The sequence below is a fragment of the Elgaria multicarinata genome, chromosome 10 (genome assembly GCF_023053635.1).
Source record: "Elgaria multicarinata webbii isolate HBS135686 ecotype San Diego chromosome 10, rElgMul1.1.pri, whole genome shotgun sequence".
In the NCBI taxonomy this organism is placed as follows: domain Eukaryota; kingdom Metazoa; phylum Chordata; class Lepidosauria; order Squamata; family Anguidae; genus Elgaria; species Elgaria multicarinata.
The window spans coordinates 53896648-53914997 of NC_086180.1; the positions used below are offsets into that span (position 1 = coordinate 53896648).

An 18350-nucleotide genomic window follows, 5' to 3' on the forward strand; every position below is an offset into this window, starting at 1 on the left:
AACTCCCCTGCATACATATGAATATAATTACCTAATTTAAATTCACTGAGAGTTTCAAAAGGATTATTTAGCTATTACATTAAAATGTTAAATATTTGTTCAACTATATGATTATTTTGATTAATAAAATCTATGGACAACTAAGCAAAAAAAAGTTAATGTCAAGAACAAAAACATTGAAGTCTAAGAATAAAATGTGTGTGTGTGTGTGTTTGAATTTGTTTGATGCGGTACAGCGCCCTGAAATCCAAAATGATGAAGAGTTGTACAAAAATAAATAAATAAATAAAATACGAATACAGATAGATAAATCAATAAAACAATATCAATATCTGCCATATTCAGTTCAAATATTACACATATTTTTCTGGGTATTTATAACTTTGGTGTTGGTCATGGTGTTGGTTACAATGCCAAATTTTATTCCATCTTTTTAAATGTATTATTTTTGAATTTGATTAAAATTTGATAAAACCAAGTCCAATTTTAAGTTTCAGTTATACCTTTCTGTGTGAACTATACACATACATGCTGATTAGATTTGACTGTAACCAGAAATTTTATTGTTAATTTATATGTTGTAATCAGTGTACCTGGGACAAAATATAGTTTCATTATTAATCATAAATTTTAATCCTTTTTAATCACATAATAAAATAAAATAATATAACATATATTCATATAATGGTATTATAAATATTAGTTACAAAGGTTAGTTAAACTTTTTTTTTTTACCTTTGAGTTGAAATCCAGTGCATTTTGAGAAGTCTTATATAATTCAGGGTATTTTAGCATGTTTTCTTTGCGGCAAGATCTCTCAAATATCCCAAGTGTCAGTGGGGGCATAGCTGTAAACATCTAATACATAAAATAAATACACCATGAGATCAATTTCATAAAGAATCAGCCTATTTTAATAATTAAAAATAACATTTAAAATCTTACCACATTGTAAAGTCCTATGCACCACCTTTCAAATAATATTTGTCCAGAAAATCCATTAACAAATGCAAACCATATCTGAAAAAGAGATTTTGAACAGATATTCAATTTCAGTTGGGCATTTTTGTTGTTAAATCTAAACAATTTTTCAATTTTAGCTAAATAAGAGTGATGAGAAATTGGGAATTCACTATTATGACTATACCGTACACAGGCCTCCCTAACGTGGCACCTGGAACGCTCACCGCTCCATTTCTTCAAAAATTTATTTTTAATAAAAGACTTACAAAACTGAGTATAAAATTCAGTAAGATACAATACAATATAGAAAATAAAAATATGTGGTAAAATGCAGCCCTAGACTTCCATTTTTAGCAATCTAAGACCAGTCTTTAAAACTTTTTAAATGCAAATTGTTTCAAAGACCTCAGTGAATAAAATGTTTTTCACCAGGTGCTAGAAGGACAATAAAGGAGGCATCTGGAGAACTGGAATGCCAGTGCCAACAATGCCCCTTCCTAATAGTCACCCAGTGTTGGCAACTTCCTAACCTCCAGGGGCAGGGAGTTCCAAAGGGAAGGGCCCACCACACTAAAGGCTCTTCTCCTGGTGGATTCCAGTCGGGCCATAGGTCCATGCAGAACCACCAGGAGCATGCCCTCCAGTGACCTCAGTGACCAGGCAGGTGGGTAAGGAATAAAGCATTCTCTCAGGTATCCTGTTCCCAAGTTGTTTAGGGCTTTGTACACTGGTACCAAAACCTTAAACCTGACCCAGTAGTCAATTGGCAGCCAGTGCAATTTCCTCAGTAAAGGACTTATATGCTGAAAAGAGGGAGGTTCTGACAACAGCTGAGCTGCTGCATTCTGCACTAGCTCTTGGAGCAGCCTTAAGGGCAGCCCCACATAGAGCGCATTGTAGTAATCCAGTCTTGAGGTTACTAAAGCTTGTACCACTGTGGCCACACTTTCCCTGTCCATAAGAGGTTGTAGTTGGCAAGCAAGCCAAAGCTGGTAAAAGGCACTCCGAGCCACTGCTACCACTTGGCCTCCAGCAACAATGAAGCTAGGAGTACCCCCAAACTACGAACCTGATATTTCAGAGGGAGCGCAAGCCCATCCAGAACAGGCAGTGAGCCTATTTCCCAGACTCGGAAACCACTCACCCACAGGGCTTCTGTCTTACCAGGATTCAGCTTCAGTTTATTGGCCCTCAGCCAGCCTATTACTTAGACACTGATCTAGGACTTTCACAGCCTCCCCTGATTCAGATGTCACAGGGAGATAGAGCTGTGTGTAATCAGCATACTCACTTGTGCAATTTCACTGAATTATACACAGGTCTTCTCCTTTAATGTTCTATAAAGTGGAACAAATGGAACTGCTACACCCCAAACATCACATGTTTATATAATTCAAGACTGCATTACAGTGAACTGGCGGAACATGACAAACAGAAGTTGAGAAGCTCATTTTAAATTAAAGTATCAAACTATTTTTTAACCATTCTTTACACTTTTTTTGTTCTACGTCCAGAACTGAAGAACCCAAAGGGACATCTTATGAGACTAGGTTCACTACTAAGGCCCATTCAGTCTCTTTCAGCTAGAAGACTCACAAAAAAAGTCTAGGGCAGCCTTTGCCAACCTGATGCCCTTCAGATGTTTTGGACTTCAATCCCCATAAACCCCAGCTATTATGACCGATGGACAGGGAATGCTGGGAGTTGAAGTCAAAAATATCTGGAGGTCACCAGGGTGGGAAGGGTTGTTCTAGGGTCTACTACAGCTTTCCCCAACTTGTTAACATTCAGATGTGTTGGGTCACAACTCCTACCATTACTTCTTTGATCATGCAGCCTAAAGATGGTGGGAATTGTAGTCCAACACATATGGAAGGCACTAACTTGGCAGGTGTTGGTCTAGGGCATAAAGAGTAGAAAACAAGCAGTCACTGAATTGGAAGATGATCAAACATTCTAAAAGAATACCTGCTGAGGGCAGCACATACTACCCAGGCTCCACTGTTCTTGGGATTTGAACTGATTCATTACGTAGATACTGTTCCTTGTCTATGTAATAAAATTGTGGTTTATAAGCCTCAAGGTGGAATCCAATGGTTTGTCTTTCATGTTGTCTATCTCTTGCCAATTCCTTTATTTTACTTCCTAGTTCTGGCTTATTAAACTTCTAGCCTACTCCACTAGCTACTGCCAGTACATTTATACTAAGCACATATTTGTGGCTTACTTATACAGACAGAAATGGCCCCAAGGCTGGTGTGCATTCTACTGAAATCTGGATATCCAACTATGGGAGGGGAAGAAGAGGTGGCTGGAAACAGTCTCCCCACACACCAAAGCAGGTGAATATCATAGTTAAAACTGATAGTAGTGATGATATATTTGGCAGCATTGCAGACATCCGGCTGCTAGATGTGGGCTGTTTCTCCCTCCCTGAACATTAGGATACAGACTCAATCCAGAGGACAATCTGTGTGTGGAGCATTGGGCAGGTGGTCAGTCCTGCGAGCACAACGGAACCAGCAGAGGTGAAGCAGCCCACACTGGACACTGCGTTCTGTACAAGTAGGCCAGATGTTGATTTAATTGTAACGAATAGAGCTAGGGTAGTATACTACTAGCACAATCATAGTCATTGATAAAACTAACAGGAATAACTGCTGGTAACATATGGTTTCATCAAAAACCAAATTGAAGAAAAACTTCTGTGGTCTATGTACAGAATTTAAGAATAAGCTACATAAAAACATTCAGATAAGATATTTAATGTATGCTATGCTTTTAAAAGGTGATTATTCATCATGCAATTAAATCCTTATAGATAAGCAGTATGGTTCAGTATTTCAATTAATCCTTTAAAATCTGTTTATAGTACAATTTTACATTTGACTAATATAAAATGTTATATAACTATCACTCAAATTTGGATTAAATATCTTTCAGTATTATTTCGAAATTTCAAGAGGAGAAAAGGGAATTGTGGCGGAGGCGGGAAGCTTCACACACATTTTCCAATGTAGGATTTCTGCATTTTAAATAGCAGCTTACAAATACTCAATGAGTTCCCTGCTCCCACGCCTGATCACTACAAAACCTGAAAAGAGATTCAGGACAGGCAGTTGTCCTTGCTAGAGACATGTATATTCTGTCCATTCATTCACAGTAATGACGTGAACCATTAACAGCTGCATAAGCTGCAAAAGCTGGATGCATGTTAATTGGTCTGCAAGTCATTTTCTAGATATGTTTTAAACTTTTAGGAATTTTCAAAATTTTGTAAGCAGCATAAAATTCTCTCAAAAGTTAGCATTTATCCTAGACTTCGAAACAGGATACAAGATACAAATAAAGTCATATGTTTAGTAAGTTTGTTAGTCTTTAAGATGCCACAAGAATACCCTTGATATTAAATACTAATTTAAGGCCAGGATACAGAAAGGTCCATACATACAGCACATACACATGTTTGCCTGATTTTTCCTTCTGGTGACAGTGTTCCTTGACTTATGGGGTGGTTCTCCATAAGGACCCTGATCTGGAGTGGTTCTCCAGAAGGCATTTGCAGGTGATACTGCATGAAGGGGTGAACTAAATCTCTCTTTTTCTGCAGTGCTTTGCACTGCAACTTAAATTAAGACGACTTAAAACTGTCCTTATTTGTGCTGATAACACAATTTGTAGTATGTCAACTAATATTTTTAAATGCTTTTATTTACTAGATTTTGCTTCCCCTGCCCCCAGCTTCAAACCTTTTCACTTTCCCATACCAGCATATTTAAATCAGAATGAGGGATATTTTTGGTAGTGTATATTTATTTATCTATTGCAATAATTTTTTTAAAAATTAAAAAAATCATATTTTTATTTAGATCAGGTTTTTTAAATTTTAAATCAGATTTCACCATTTTCTTAAAACAATTGATTAAAAATGAGCCTAGGTCAAAGATACTATCATGAATACTAATTATACAATTTTTAATTATATTCTATGAATATGTTAAAGCAGTTTGGGAGATGGGAGATAACCTGATCAGCCCTATTTTGCACTGCAGGTGGTGTACAGAAGCGCTCTCTCTCTCTCCCTCAGCCTTGTCTCTCTTAAGTGCAAAGACAGAGAAGGACAATGAACAGAGAATTTGGGGGAATGGAGTAGATCTGAACATAGAGGAGGAATCCAGTTATAATTGCAAGGGATAGGACAGGAGAATAGAAAGTGAAACCAAACGTAGGGGCGGACAGACCACTGCATGCCCGCCCACATGCCATGAGCCGAACCCACACCACTTACCTGACCCCAGCAAGTGGTGAAAGGTGCTTGGCAGCAGGGTGCAGCACCCGCTACCTCAGTGAGCTACCATTTTCTGCAAAAATGGGGGATCGTTCTCGTCTGTAAATGTCCCATTTGTGCAAATGGCAGCCTTAAAGGGTGATGTATTCAACATGACAGGCATTCATGCCAGTCGGGCAAATGTTGGGGTCTGCATCCTGGGTGCCAAGCCAGCAATTTCTTGCCGGGCTTCAAGCTCCAACCGGATGCCTGCACCATCCCTAACCAAAAATGAACAGAATATATTCATGCAATCCTAACTTGTGAGGAAACTTCTGCTGCATGTTTCCTCCACTCTAAAAGGGAAATAACTAGCATGGCATCAGCAGGCCGTAAAAGAGACCTCATGTGGGAATATTTTGTTTCTGTACCTGCTGTGGTTGAAATTACCTAAATTTTAAAAAGAATTCACATTTATCAAAAACTGAAATAGTTAACCATTCAAAAATCCATGTACATGTTTGTTAATGTTGCTGTTTGTTCAAGAAGAAAACTAACCAGAAGAATAAACAATCTTATTGGTACAATTTAAAAGCCTGTTTGGTGGTGGTGAATCTGACACATCATGACAAAAGTATCATGATTAATTGAACAGTTGGAGCTGGTTCATCTCCTGGACTTCGCAAGTTCATTCTGCTTCCTTGCTAAAAAGACCAAATTATCATCAATTTTTTGGATGAAAATTAATCTGAAAACAATTCAGAATACTTGTTTAGTGCATATCTACCTTCTAATGAAACCTACAGCTCTGAATATATATTCAGGTTATATCAAACAATAATGTACTTCTACTAAAAATTATGATTCAATAGAATCTTCCTTACTAGTTATTTAAACTGTGATTTAAATCATTAAAATTGAGTCCTTCAGAGAAGCAATTTAAATCATGATTTAAATCAATTTTATTTAAATCAAATCAATTCTAAGCTCAATCCTATACATTTTAGGAAACACCAACTAGCAGCTAGTGGGATAGCTTGTTACATGCTTTGCATATCTAGAGTCTGAAGAAATAGTAGTCTGAAGAAATAGTTGCTCCCCCCATGCCCTTTTCTCAAAAATGGGGTATTTGTGACCAGATTATAATATAGATCTCCAGATCTAGGGTGGTTTTTTTCAGGGGTGACCTATTTAAATCTGGATCCAACACTTTGACTGTGTTATAAAGTGATGACTTGTATACATGTGATTGTGCCATCATGGATTTATATTCACAGACATTACTTTCATATCACTTCAAACCCAATGCTTCTTAATGGAATCCATTCACATTGATGACACTGAAATTGCTTCTATGTAGAACATGAAAAGTATATAAAATGAAGACTGGTTAAAGTAAACATGGAATATGCTACTGAAGGTGAAGTTTACTCATATGATATGTTAACCAGGAAAAGAAAATAGTAATGTCTTCATAAACAACTGGAATTTGTTTTTGGAATAATAGGTATGGTTAATTATTTCAAGAGATATTCTACTTTATTGAATTCCTGTTGAAGTATCTCACTACTATGGAAATGAAGAAGTCTTGTGTGCATATGTATTGTTTGTCTTTGTTTTAATTATAATTTTTATACATAAAGTTCAGTAATCAACAAAACAAATATGTCTACACTTTTCAGATTAACAATCAGTAATAAGTATTTCTACTTTGAATTGGGATTTACACCTTAAAATGGAAAATAATGTATTAAAAAGATACAAAACAATGACTTGGATCCAAATTTAATCCCACTTTGAGTAGACCCATTTAATCCCACTTTAATCACAGTTCAAGTAAACCCATTAAAATCTCATTTATTTTAATGAGTCTACTTTAAGTATGATTAAACCTGGATCCAACTCATTCATTTTAGATATGACTTTTAAAAGGTTTATAAACTGCCCCAATTTGGAAGAAGAGTTGGAAAGATTTATTTTGGGCATACTGTGCCACTATTACCTCAATAATATAAAGGACGATATTCTTGTAGAAGCAGTATAAGATGCATTTAGCAATTCTGCTATAATTCCAGGCACCATGGACCAAGAGTAAGTTCTTCAAGTACTTGAACTGCAAATGATAACAAAAAACATGCTTAGATAGATAGATAGATAACATTCACCTGTTTATCACTAAAAACTTGGGTGCAGAACCTTTTTCAGGCTAAGGGCCAATTTCCATCTCAGAGAAGTTGTCAGAGGCTGCATTATAGTGGTGGGTGGGACTGAAAGTAAAAGTGGTGGGACCCAGAACCCAAAATACCAGCATAATTTATCTTAAAGCTCTTCTTGCTAGTAACTAAGCTTTAGGAAACACATTTCAGCTTTCTAGGAAGGGGAAAAACTGGACAAAAGCTAGGAAACCAACAAATGATCAATGGTTGGGAGAAAGGGACACAGCCATCTGGGGAACCACAAAGGGGCAGATTGCGATCCCCGAAGGGCTTGATTTGGCCCTGGCCCTGAGGTTCTGCACCCGACTGAACTGCCTTTTAATATTCTTTAGCAATGGAATGATTTACCTGAGCTATTGAATAATCTGAAGAATTAGCCGCTTGTAGCCCTTCATTTCCACTAATTCCAATGCCAACATGTGCTGTTTGTATCATGCTTACATCATTTGCTCCATCACCAATTGCTAATGTTACAACTTTTACCTGTTTTTTAACCATTTCTACAACTTCAGATTTCTGAAGAGGTGAAACCCTATAAAAAAAACATTTTGAGAATGACATAATTATACTATTTTATTTTTCTAAAAGAAAACAACAAAATTACAATTGCTATTGAGGGCTCTGCCTCTGACCACAGACTTCCAAATTCATAATATTTGGAAGCTCCTTCCAAATGCGGTAGTGGAAGGGTCAGGAATGCATTGTCCTCCAAAAACTCCTATCAGCCCTAGCCAGCATAGCCAATGGTGAAAGATTACTGGCGTTACAGTCCAACAACACCTGGAGGGTGACACGCTCCCCACCACTGCTGTAATGGACCAATCCAGAGGACAAAAATGGCAAATGAGCTTTCCCATCCATATATGTGGAAGGAAATGTGTATGTGCGACTTCTGTGTTTGTCTATGTTACAATCAACATTTTCAGCTTGTGCTGGAAGCCATTTCTAGCAAAGGAGTGCAAAACACTGCTGCTCTGTTGAAGACCTTTTTAAAATCCCTATGCAACATTTATTTGCATTTCGGAACTGTTTCCTTTTCTTTGGTCTCAACGTTAGATGAGTTGTGAAATCTTCAGATGTAGCTTATTAAAGTATTGAGCAGGTCTTCACCTTGAGTACAAAAAATCTCTTGCAAAGGCCACACAGAGTGAAGATGGCCCGTGTTATAAAGTAAATGGTTCTATATTTTAGGAAATAACACTAACATAGTGTTGAGGAACATGCAGGAAAACTTTGTGCTTATGCATATTCATTTTCCATTCTGAACGTTTGTGGAATGTTAAGGGAATTTGTTTCACTTCACTCAATGTATTTTAGTTCCTATCTAAAATAATGTTATACATTAACAATACAAATACAATAACTTCAGTTTAAGTCCCAGATTTAGGACTCTCAACCTAACTAACATTGTTAACCTGTACTGTTCACATTGAAACATAGTTCACAAAAACAGCAGATGTGGTGATGAAATTTGTTCTGGTCTGTACTATTAACAATATGAAATCACATGACTGAATTGGTTTCTTTGTAAAAAGTGTTCTGAACCCAGAAAGCTAGCCTTCTCCCTGACAAGCTAATTTCATAATTGAAGGGATTTTCCCCACATCGGGAAGCAACTATACATTTTCCCATCTGTAGTCTAAAACAAAGCCTAGCTTTACTATGTCATACACTGTTTCATGAGCTAAGGTATAGACTTCGTATTAGTTCTCAACTGTTCATATAAAGCAGGGATGGACAAACTATGGTCCTAGAGCTGTATGTGGCCCTTAGACTAATTTCATGCTGCCCTTATCTAATTTCAAAAAGCTCTCTGCAATTGATCAGTTCAGACCTATGGTAAGAGCAATGCACCCCATTCTCAGGAGCCTGAGGGCAGGAAGGAAGGAAGAGGAAGAGAGAAGGCAGTGTCAGAAAGAGAAAGAAAAGGTCCTCCCCTCTTTTGGCTCTGGTCCTGCCCACTACTGGCTTTGGCCCCTTTCTCTGCTGGCATGTGGCACCCTCACAGATTAACCCCGAGGGAATGAGGTTCTTTAAAAAAAAAATGCTGCCTACCCGATATGAAGATTACATGAATAAGGCTTCCCTTCTTTATGGAGTGACTATGAACACCACAGGGAATTGTTATTTCCACTGAGGGAAGGAGAGTGAGAAACAACTCTAAAATATCCCCACGTGATATTGCTGACCCCAATCTTGACATTATGTATTATATACTTATATCCTTAAAAATGTGTGTGAAAAATTCAGAAGTGAAGAACATCCACTGAAATAACCTCTTCAGAAAAGAAATTGCTGTTGACTTCTATTTTCCTAAATGTAGTTGAAGTCAACTTAAGGTATTTAGATACAGAATTTGTTTGAGGAAAGAACGATAAATAATCCTAGAACATTTGGGGGAAGCAGTCAAATCTAGTGACACAGTCAAAATGGAATTTTTCTAGGCCTTCATTCCCTAACATGTATCATTCAATCATAATGCCTACTGAGTTTGTATAAGTCTAATTCAAAAGGGCCTAATTACACATGACAATAATCATGTAACTAGCAGTTGTGCAAGCGTTGTATGTTTTGTAAACAGCAGCTGCAAGAGATCCCATTCCATCAAATGCTTTATACAATGATTTCATACAACAGTGTAGTATCTTATCTATTCTGTCTTTCTTCTATATTGGTTGGACTCTGGGTTGCTTTTTAAACAAAACAAAAACAAAAACAACTCCACTCCATAAATGAGGTTAATAATATAAATTCAATTAGAAGTACAAAATTATTCTCTTCTTGAAGATAAATAATTAATTTCTACAATTGTATGAATATTGTGTAGTGAAGAAGAAAAAGCTTTACCTGCAACAAATAACAGCTTTACACGACAGAGCCAAATCCAGAAAATATTGCCTTACACCAAAAGTCAAGGCATATTTCAGTGTTTTGCCATCAATAATAAGAGCAAAATCATTTTCCTTCCTCAAAGCATCACCAAGAGTGCTGCAATGATGGCTTAACGTTTCTCTTGTTGCCTGCAAAATATCATCACCAAAACCACATATTACTTCAATTCTCTTGAATAGTTTTACACTTCTCCCTATGTGCACATAATATTTATTTAGAAGTTTTCTATCCTGCCTTATTAGGATACACATCATAGCAGTTAAAAACATAATTAAGAACAATACCATAAAACAAGAAAATCAACAAAAATCAATCATTGTGATTACTAAGAAACATCAAAAGGACCAATCCTTAAGCATATTTTGGGAAAAGTGAGTATTTTAACCAATCTTTAGAAACATTAACAAAAGAGTAATTAAAGTGTCTTAAGGTGTAATCCTATGGGATGCAGAGAGGGAGGTGCCTCCTCTCTCTCTCTCTCTCTCTCTGCATTTTAGCTAGACGGGTGATTTCATTTTGGGGAGGGGACGGAAGGGGCTGGTGTGGCAATAGGAAAAAGCATAAGCTAGCCACCTTGGCCTCCTCCCCTCTCCTAGGAACACCCCTTTGCTCCGTCTCTCTGCTCTGTTTACCAAGTGCAGAGAGGCAGCCTGGTGCAGTTCTCTCTGCACCAGCTATGAGGGGGAGGGGAGTGTGGTTTCTTAGCTCCGAGCTCAGAACCCTGTCTTTGAGCTAGGAGCCAGAAAACTGAAAAATCCTAGATGCTGTCTAAGGTGACATAGGATTGCTCCCTCCGGGTAGGGTTGCCATACATCCCGGAAAACCGGGAATGTCCCGATTTCCAGGGTCTCATCAAATGTCCCAACCGGCTGGACAAGAATCCTGGATTCCTAGTCTGGCCGGTTGATTTCTAAAATGGTGCCTTGAGCAGCGTACCTCCAGCAGAAGAGAAAAAGGCATGCACGCCTTTTGCAAAGAACTGCCGCTCCTGTACAGGCTTGGCTAAGTCACTCCCTGTGACTCGTGTTATTGCGCCTGTGCAGAGGAGGAGGAGGAGCAGAAAAAGGCGCGCTTGCTTTCCAGCAGCAGATAGTACATAAGTCAAAAATGGAGGGGGTGGAGAAGGGGGGTCGCTTGCAAGGGGAGCGGGAGGCGCTTTGGAGACTGCATATTTTTGCTCTTAACAGAAGCCCTCGACCTGGTGGATCCGTCTTGCACACAAGCACAATGGAACCCTCCCCCCTTTTTCTCTCTCTCTCTTCCACCAGTTGCAATTGCAAGGCACAGAAGCCGCTGCACGCTGGAAGAGAGAGAGAGAGAGAGAGAGAGAGAGAGAGAGAGAGAGAGAGAGAGAGAGAGAGAGGTGTGCCACGTTTGTAAAGCCCACACCTCACCTTCCTCTCAACAGAGCTGAATCCCATCCTGCTCCACGCATACACATGGCTCTTTGCAACGTGCGTGGACCCAATCCTGGCCAGCTCAATGCATCACCTCTGATCCCCTACCTTCAACTCCCACTACCCCAGTTTAGAAATCCCTGCTGATTTAAGGAACCCTGAGATGCACTATCAAGGCAATTGCACATTCAACCCCACCCCACCACCTCCAAATAAAAAAAAGGGCTCCAAAAACCTGTGTTGTTGTTGTTGTTGTTTTACAGACCCGCATCACTAACTTGGGGCGGGGGATGGCTGCAAACCCACCCACCCCCGGTCGAAAACACGCGCCACCTAGCCAAGCCCATGTGATACTGCCTTTTGTGCGCGCCTCGCTCACCTCTGCTGCAGTAGCCGACGAAGAACAAGCAGCCCAGGGCGAAGCTCCCGGCTGGCTGCGAGGGCGCCACTCCCTAACAGCATCCAGTGCCCGGCCCCTCTTCTCCTGAAGGCTGTGCCTGCACCAGCAGCAGGACAAAGGAGCTAGATCCCAGCAGGTGAGCAACCAGCAAGGCGAGAGGCTACCTTAGCCTCCCCCTCCCCGCATTCCTTCCGCTGGGATCGAGCTCTTTTCCCAAATGCAATAAGGGTCATTTTGAGTGGGCCGCCAATTGTGCAGATCTAGCCAGATATATGGGAAGGTTGCCTTGAGCTGCAGTGGACCCCCTCCTTCCTATTTAAGGCAAAGAGCTATTCGGAAAGATTAAGGCTGCAACCCGAAACCCACTTTCCTGGGAGGAAGTCCCACTGAACTCAGTGGGATTTACTTCTGAGTAGACATGTATGGGATTGCCTGGTGACTGGTTCCTTTCCGCCTTGGTCTGCTCTGCTACAGCAAAAGCAACAAAGAGTGTTTGTGGCACCTTGATTACCAACAAATTGATATACTGGATACATCCACCAAAACATGTGCCATAATAAATGCCTTCGCCTATCATGGACTGAGAATTACATCAATATTTTTCTTTCCATCTGCTGAATCCATTGTCTTATCTGCTATTATAGTGTATTGATGTTGGGCCCGTTTGCATTCAAATTTTTGTAAACCGGCTTGAGGTTAATTTGCAAAAGGCAAGATTAAAAAAGTAGAAGAAAATACTGTGATTTCTTAAAACAAAACTAGTAAGTAGCTAAGAGATAGATGCAACCAACTGACCCACTGGGATTGCTATATTGGTAGATTATTTCCCTAGGAGCTAGAAGTTAGAATTCACTGAGATAATTAAAAACCAGACAAAAATTTCTTGACTCTGTGCACAGTTCAGAAAAAATATGAATGGTTTGATAAACAAAATAAATGAAAATATTTTAGAACATGTTTTACTTAGAGAAATCATTTTCTTAATTCAAAAATCTTGCTGATTTAACTGTACAGCAATGAGGATGATCAGGAAACAAAGCCCTATGAGGAGAGACTGAAAGAACTGGGAAAGTTTAGCCTTGAGAAGAGAAGACTGAGGGGAGACATGAGAGCACTCTTCAAGGACTTTAAAGGTTGTCACACAGAGGAGGGCTAGGATCTCTTCTCGATCATCCCAGAGTGTAGGACACGGACTAATGGGCTCAAGTTACAGAAAGTCAGATTCCGGCTGGACATCAGGAAAAACATCCTGACTGTTAGAGCAGTATGACAATGGAACCAATGACCTAGGGAGGTTGTGGGCTCTCCCGCACTAGAGTCATTCAAGAGGCAGCTGAACAACCATCTGTCAGGTATGCTTTAGGGTGGATTCCTGCATTGAGTGGGGGGTTGGACTCGATGGCCTTATAGGCCCCTTCCAACTCTTTCTATTCAATGATTCTAATTTTAGTACTGTTTGAACCAATTAAAAGTCTTACTTACTTTCTCTTGATTTCAGAATAGCAGGGCATCTGTCATTCTTTTTTGCCAATTTTTCTTTGGTCAATTATCATTTTTCAAAGGTTGTGTTAGATCTCTCCATTAAACCCAGACGGGCAGTATCTGGCAAAAGTCATGCGCCCCTCTGCTGTTCTGGTGTGCCCTGACAAAGAGCCCTCAGCTATTCTAAGCCTGCCCTACTGTAGACTCTTCAAACTATTTTGGCTACCCTTGCAGATTCTCCAGCTGTTCTGGCCTGCCCTTTCACAGACCCTGTGACTATTCTTGCCTGCCCTAAGACAGAAGTGTTGGAAGTGCCAGGTTAATAAAGGTTATTTTATTAAAGTTTATGCATTCTGATTTATGTCAAATAACTTATGTATTTTAAATTAAAAAATAAACAAACAAATAAATACATTTTAAAAATTGTCCCGATTTTGTGGATTCAGAATATGGCAACCCCACCTCCGGGTATAATCCTATGTATGTTTAGACAGAATAAAATCTTACAAATCCAAGCATTCCAAGCCAACCATACTGGCTGAAGGAAGCTGGGAATTGTAGGACTTTTTCTGTCTAAATATACATTGGATTGCACCCTTAAGATATAATCTCATACCAACTTTTCCTGAGACATAGGTTTCATTGATGGACTTTCTTCTGAGTGATATGTATACGATTGCACTATTACAATGCAATCCTAGACAGGCCTACTCAGAAGCACACCTACAGAGATAAAATGTACTTACTCTCCGCTAACTGGTATAGGATTGCAGCCTTAATTCATATTAGTTAATGAAATTAGGTTCCTACAAATCCTTCATTTTTATTTTACTTTTAAGCCATACTCAATGCTTTCTCTTTGTCCTTCTTTAGACATGCAGATAAAACTGCTCTTCTTTCTAAGACTCTAAGTACACATGGCATTAATAATATATTGTTTCCTCACCAACATTTTATTTTTTGTATCTAAAGCGGCTGCCAAAGCTGCCACTTCCAATGGAAGACAGGTGTGTGTGTGTATATCTGTGTCTGGGGGCAAAACACTATTTGGAATTGCCTTGGTATCATCCTTAAAAAAACCTAAATTTACAATGACAAACAAATACACAGAATTTAAATCTAACTGCTGACAGGTGATTGGCATTTCTTTTAATCAGCGTGATTTATCCTTAAGACCTTGCCGTATCAGATCGTATTTGCCTTGGCTGTTTTCCATGATACCTAATATCCATTGTTCTCTTGTCTTGTCCCCTCCAGTTGCATGACATCTATTTTAGCAATGAATAGTATTGGCCCTTAAAATTATCATCTCAACATTGGCATCTATTTGTACTTTCTTGTTATCTGATGCTGATCAAATTCCTTTCTGTCATCAAATTATGTAATTTCACTGCAATGGGATCCAGAACAAGGCATTCGTTTATCAAGGACACCCTACTATTTTGAAGGATAACATGACACTTGTTATGGAAAACCACTGAATTCTAACAATTTAACTATGTCTGCCTTTTCCCTTTCCTTTACATTTTTAACTAATTGTACAATAATAGAATTTCAAGTGTTCAAAATGCTTTCCATGTACCATCTCAGTAAAACTTACAACAGCCCTGTCAGGTAGGGCAATATTTTTATCCTCATATTCCAGTGAAGAATGGATTGCCTAAAATCATCTAAAAGGTGTGTAGGTAAGGTGAAATTTGAACTGACTCATAGGGTAAAATCCAACATAAATCCTACTTATTGTAGATCCACTGAAACGAATGGGACTTATGTTAGTCATGACAAACTTAAGTCCCATTCATTGCAAGGCATTGGATTTTACCTACAGCTTTCACTCATAGCTATTATACTATACCAGCTCTTTAATTTGTATAATTTATCACATTAGTCTTGCCTTAAAGTTTAAATTTTTTTTTATTATTCATATCTATTATTCTTATTATTGTTCTTTTTGTATATCAATAAAGTTCTATAACTCAATAGTGCCCTCTTGTGAGCATCTAAAGATTCAGCCATGTTTAGTCCCAAATTAGAAAGCATTTGAAGTGTCAGTGTATGAGTCAGGGCCTAACGAGTATCTGCATGGCTGTTACCAATTTATCTCTCTTCCTCTGGAAGAATCTAGTAAAAGAAACCTAAATGACACACTATTGTTGTGTTCAGTGTTTCCCTGAAAGAGGAAGCCAAAGAATTGGACCAACAGCACCAATTCTGTTGTATCATACATTTCTTACATTAAATGTTATTGGGAAGATTAGAGTCTGTGATAGCCATAGCATCTTGCGTACGACAGCTCTGCAGCAGACTGCATGATGGGACTATGCTCCAATGAACGATGCTACATTTAGTTTGATACCTCATACTCATGTATACTATGTACATGAGAAACAAATGCAATAATAAATGAATATTAACTTCAAGACATCTGTTTCTGGATCATTCATTGACATTTTCTTCTCTTAATTGGTTGGGATCACATTTATACGAGGTTTGACAATCATGATTGTAGTAACATTTGGGTCCTTGACAATAGTATTATAGTTCCACTGGTTTACTGGGGAACCTCATGGAGGTACCTCCGCTGTTCTTTTAATAGTTGTGGGTGCTATTGCCTGGGAAATGTCTGGTTTCCTTCTTGAATTGGTGGCTAGTTTGGTGGTAGGCAACTTGTTTTTATTTTATAGCCAACTGAATCACAATTATCCTGCAAAATTAATGCAGTGTCTTCTCATCTGTATTTCACCCTGTTATATCTAGTGCTGGGTCAAACAATTCAGCCCAGCTTCTTTCTGTATTTTGTGGAAGTAGGGGAAAAATGCCCCCCAAAGACTGAATAATTTTTTGAGATGTGGGAAAGGATTCGAAGACCGTGTGTGTGTGTGCGCGTGCACGCGTGTGTTTTGGAGTAGGCAGAGTGTGTTACCTTTAAAATACAAGGTGGCCTTGTTTATATTTCTTTTTACTTTTTAAAAAAGTGGCAGCACAGCTGCCTGGAGCAATCTGGCAGCATTCCTGAACAGAATATCCCATGCAAATGATACTACATCATGGTTTAGCCCAGCTGTAAAGTTATCATTAACATTGTGAGATACATAATTTTTAAAAAACATATTCAGGCCAAATGTGAAAATTTCAGTTATACGTTTCTTGATAATCTGAATACAAATAGATAATCCATGTTAATCTGAAAGGTTTTCCAGAGATCTATGCATTGTAAATGATTGTTTATAGACATTAATAGAAATTTTAAATTATACTTACATCAAGAGATCCTTCATTTATAACAAGTAGCCCCATGTTCTTTCTCAAGAGTTTACATGAATGGCCTTTAGGAAAAATAAGATTTAGAATTAAGATGATTGAATATCAAAACTATAATATGAGCCATTTTGAGATATTATACTATTGACACTAAAATTAATACATTGGTAACTCTGAAGATATATGCAATCTCCTACAAAGAAGTTCGTTAATTCAACTAAAGCTTTCTATGACCATTCAAATGTACAGTAGAAAAAAAAACTAAACTCAAACCTTCCACAATCAACACGTCTGTGAAAGGTTAAAAGCTTTAAAAATTGTTCTTACCATTGGTAAATCTTTCAGTTGTTAATACATCATTCTCAACTCCAGAGCTGCTTTACCCACTGCACCAAGGTTTAAATAGTTTAGCTATTATTTATTTGTTTGGTACTGTGCATTTGAATGGTCAGGGAAAACTCCTTTTGATGAATTAACCAAAATTAATGTCAGATTTCTCCCCCCAGACCACTTCCTTGTCATTGGCCATTTCTCTCCACAGGGGTGGTAGGCTGATTAACATGGCCCTATAGGGTGACTCTGAGAAGCTGCATCTCAGCTTGGTATCCTAGCTAGTACCCAAAAAGAGATGCTTCCTCAGATATGACAACTGTATCTCCTGGCAACTTGGAAGAAATGTAGATCTAAGTCAGAAAAAAAACCCCATCTACAGCAGCGCTGACTTATTCCTAAGAAGCATATGCACATTTGTTTCAATTTTAACAAGTATTTAAAGTTTTAAAATAAAAACATTGCATACAGACTTAAGTCTAATACATTACCAATGTTAATAGCAGTCTCTTGCTTATCTCCAGTAAGGATCCAAATTTTGATATCTGCTTTCATTAGAGTTTCTATTGTTTCAGGCACTTGGTCTTGTAACTTATCTTCTATGGCTGTAGCTCCAAGTAACTGAAGATTCTTTGAAAAGAACATACCAGAGTATTACCCGTTTTTTTAATCCAAATTCAGCAAACAAACTTTACACTAAATAAACTTTTACTTACAAGTATACTCCATATATTCCACTGAAACCATGTGTGCTTTAGAATTAAGCTGGATGTCTTGTACATGACTTGGAAAACTCTAATCTCCATTACATTTTTTTTCTAACTTGTTTTGTGTGTGTGTGTGTTTGAGAGTATCAAAGGAGGAGGATGAGCATGAGGAAATCAGATGAAACTTTCTGGTCTTGTCATCATTCCTGGAATTAGTCACACATCTTAAGCAAGCTCATTCTCCCTCTTGTTACTCAGATAACCATGGGTCATGGGGCCTTTGACCAGGAGTTATATTTTTGAGGTTGAGGACATAGGCAAGTAATATGGGAAGGGATGGCCCAAGCTGGGGAAGGCTTCAGCATTGTTTCAGGGATAGGTGAAGATCAAAGCAAACACCCAGAGGACCTGGGCATACAAATCTGCATTTGATGA

At 38.4% G+C, this 18350-nt stretch overlaps 1 protein-coding gene across 3 annotated transcripts in view; it reads right to left on the bottom strand.

Annotated features, from left to right (window-relative positions):
- The window catches only part of ATP8A1 (ATPase phospholipid transporting 8A1), a 234655-nt gene that overhangs the window by 148006 nt on the left and 68299 nt on the right, over nt 1-18350 (bottom strand). For all 3 annotated transcript variants that reach the window (XM_063136399.1, XM_063136398.1, XM_063136400.1), the window contains 7 exons: nt 17700-17838; nt 16879-16943; nt 10294-10466; nt 7795-7978; nt 7233-7343; nt 946-1020; nt 736-858 (listed from right to left, as the gene is read on the bottom strand). In XM_063136399.1, the coding sequence (XP_062992469.1) occupies nt 736-858; nt 946-1020; nt 7233-7343; nt 7795-7978; nt 10294-10466; nt 16879-16943; nt 17700-17838 (870 nt within the window). The remainder of the gene's footprint in view (nt 1-735; nt 859-945; nt 1021-7232; nt 7344-7794; nt 7979-10293; nt 10467-16878; nt 16944-17699; nt 17839-18350) is intronic.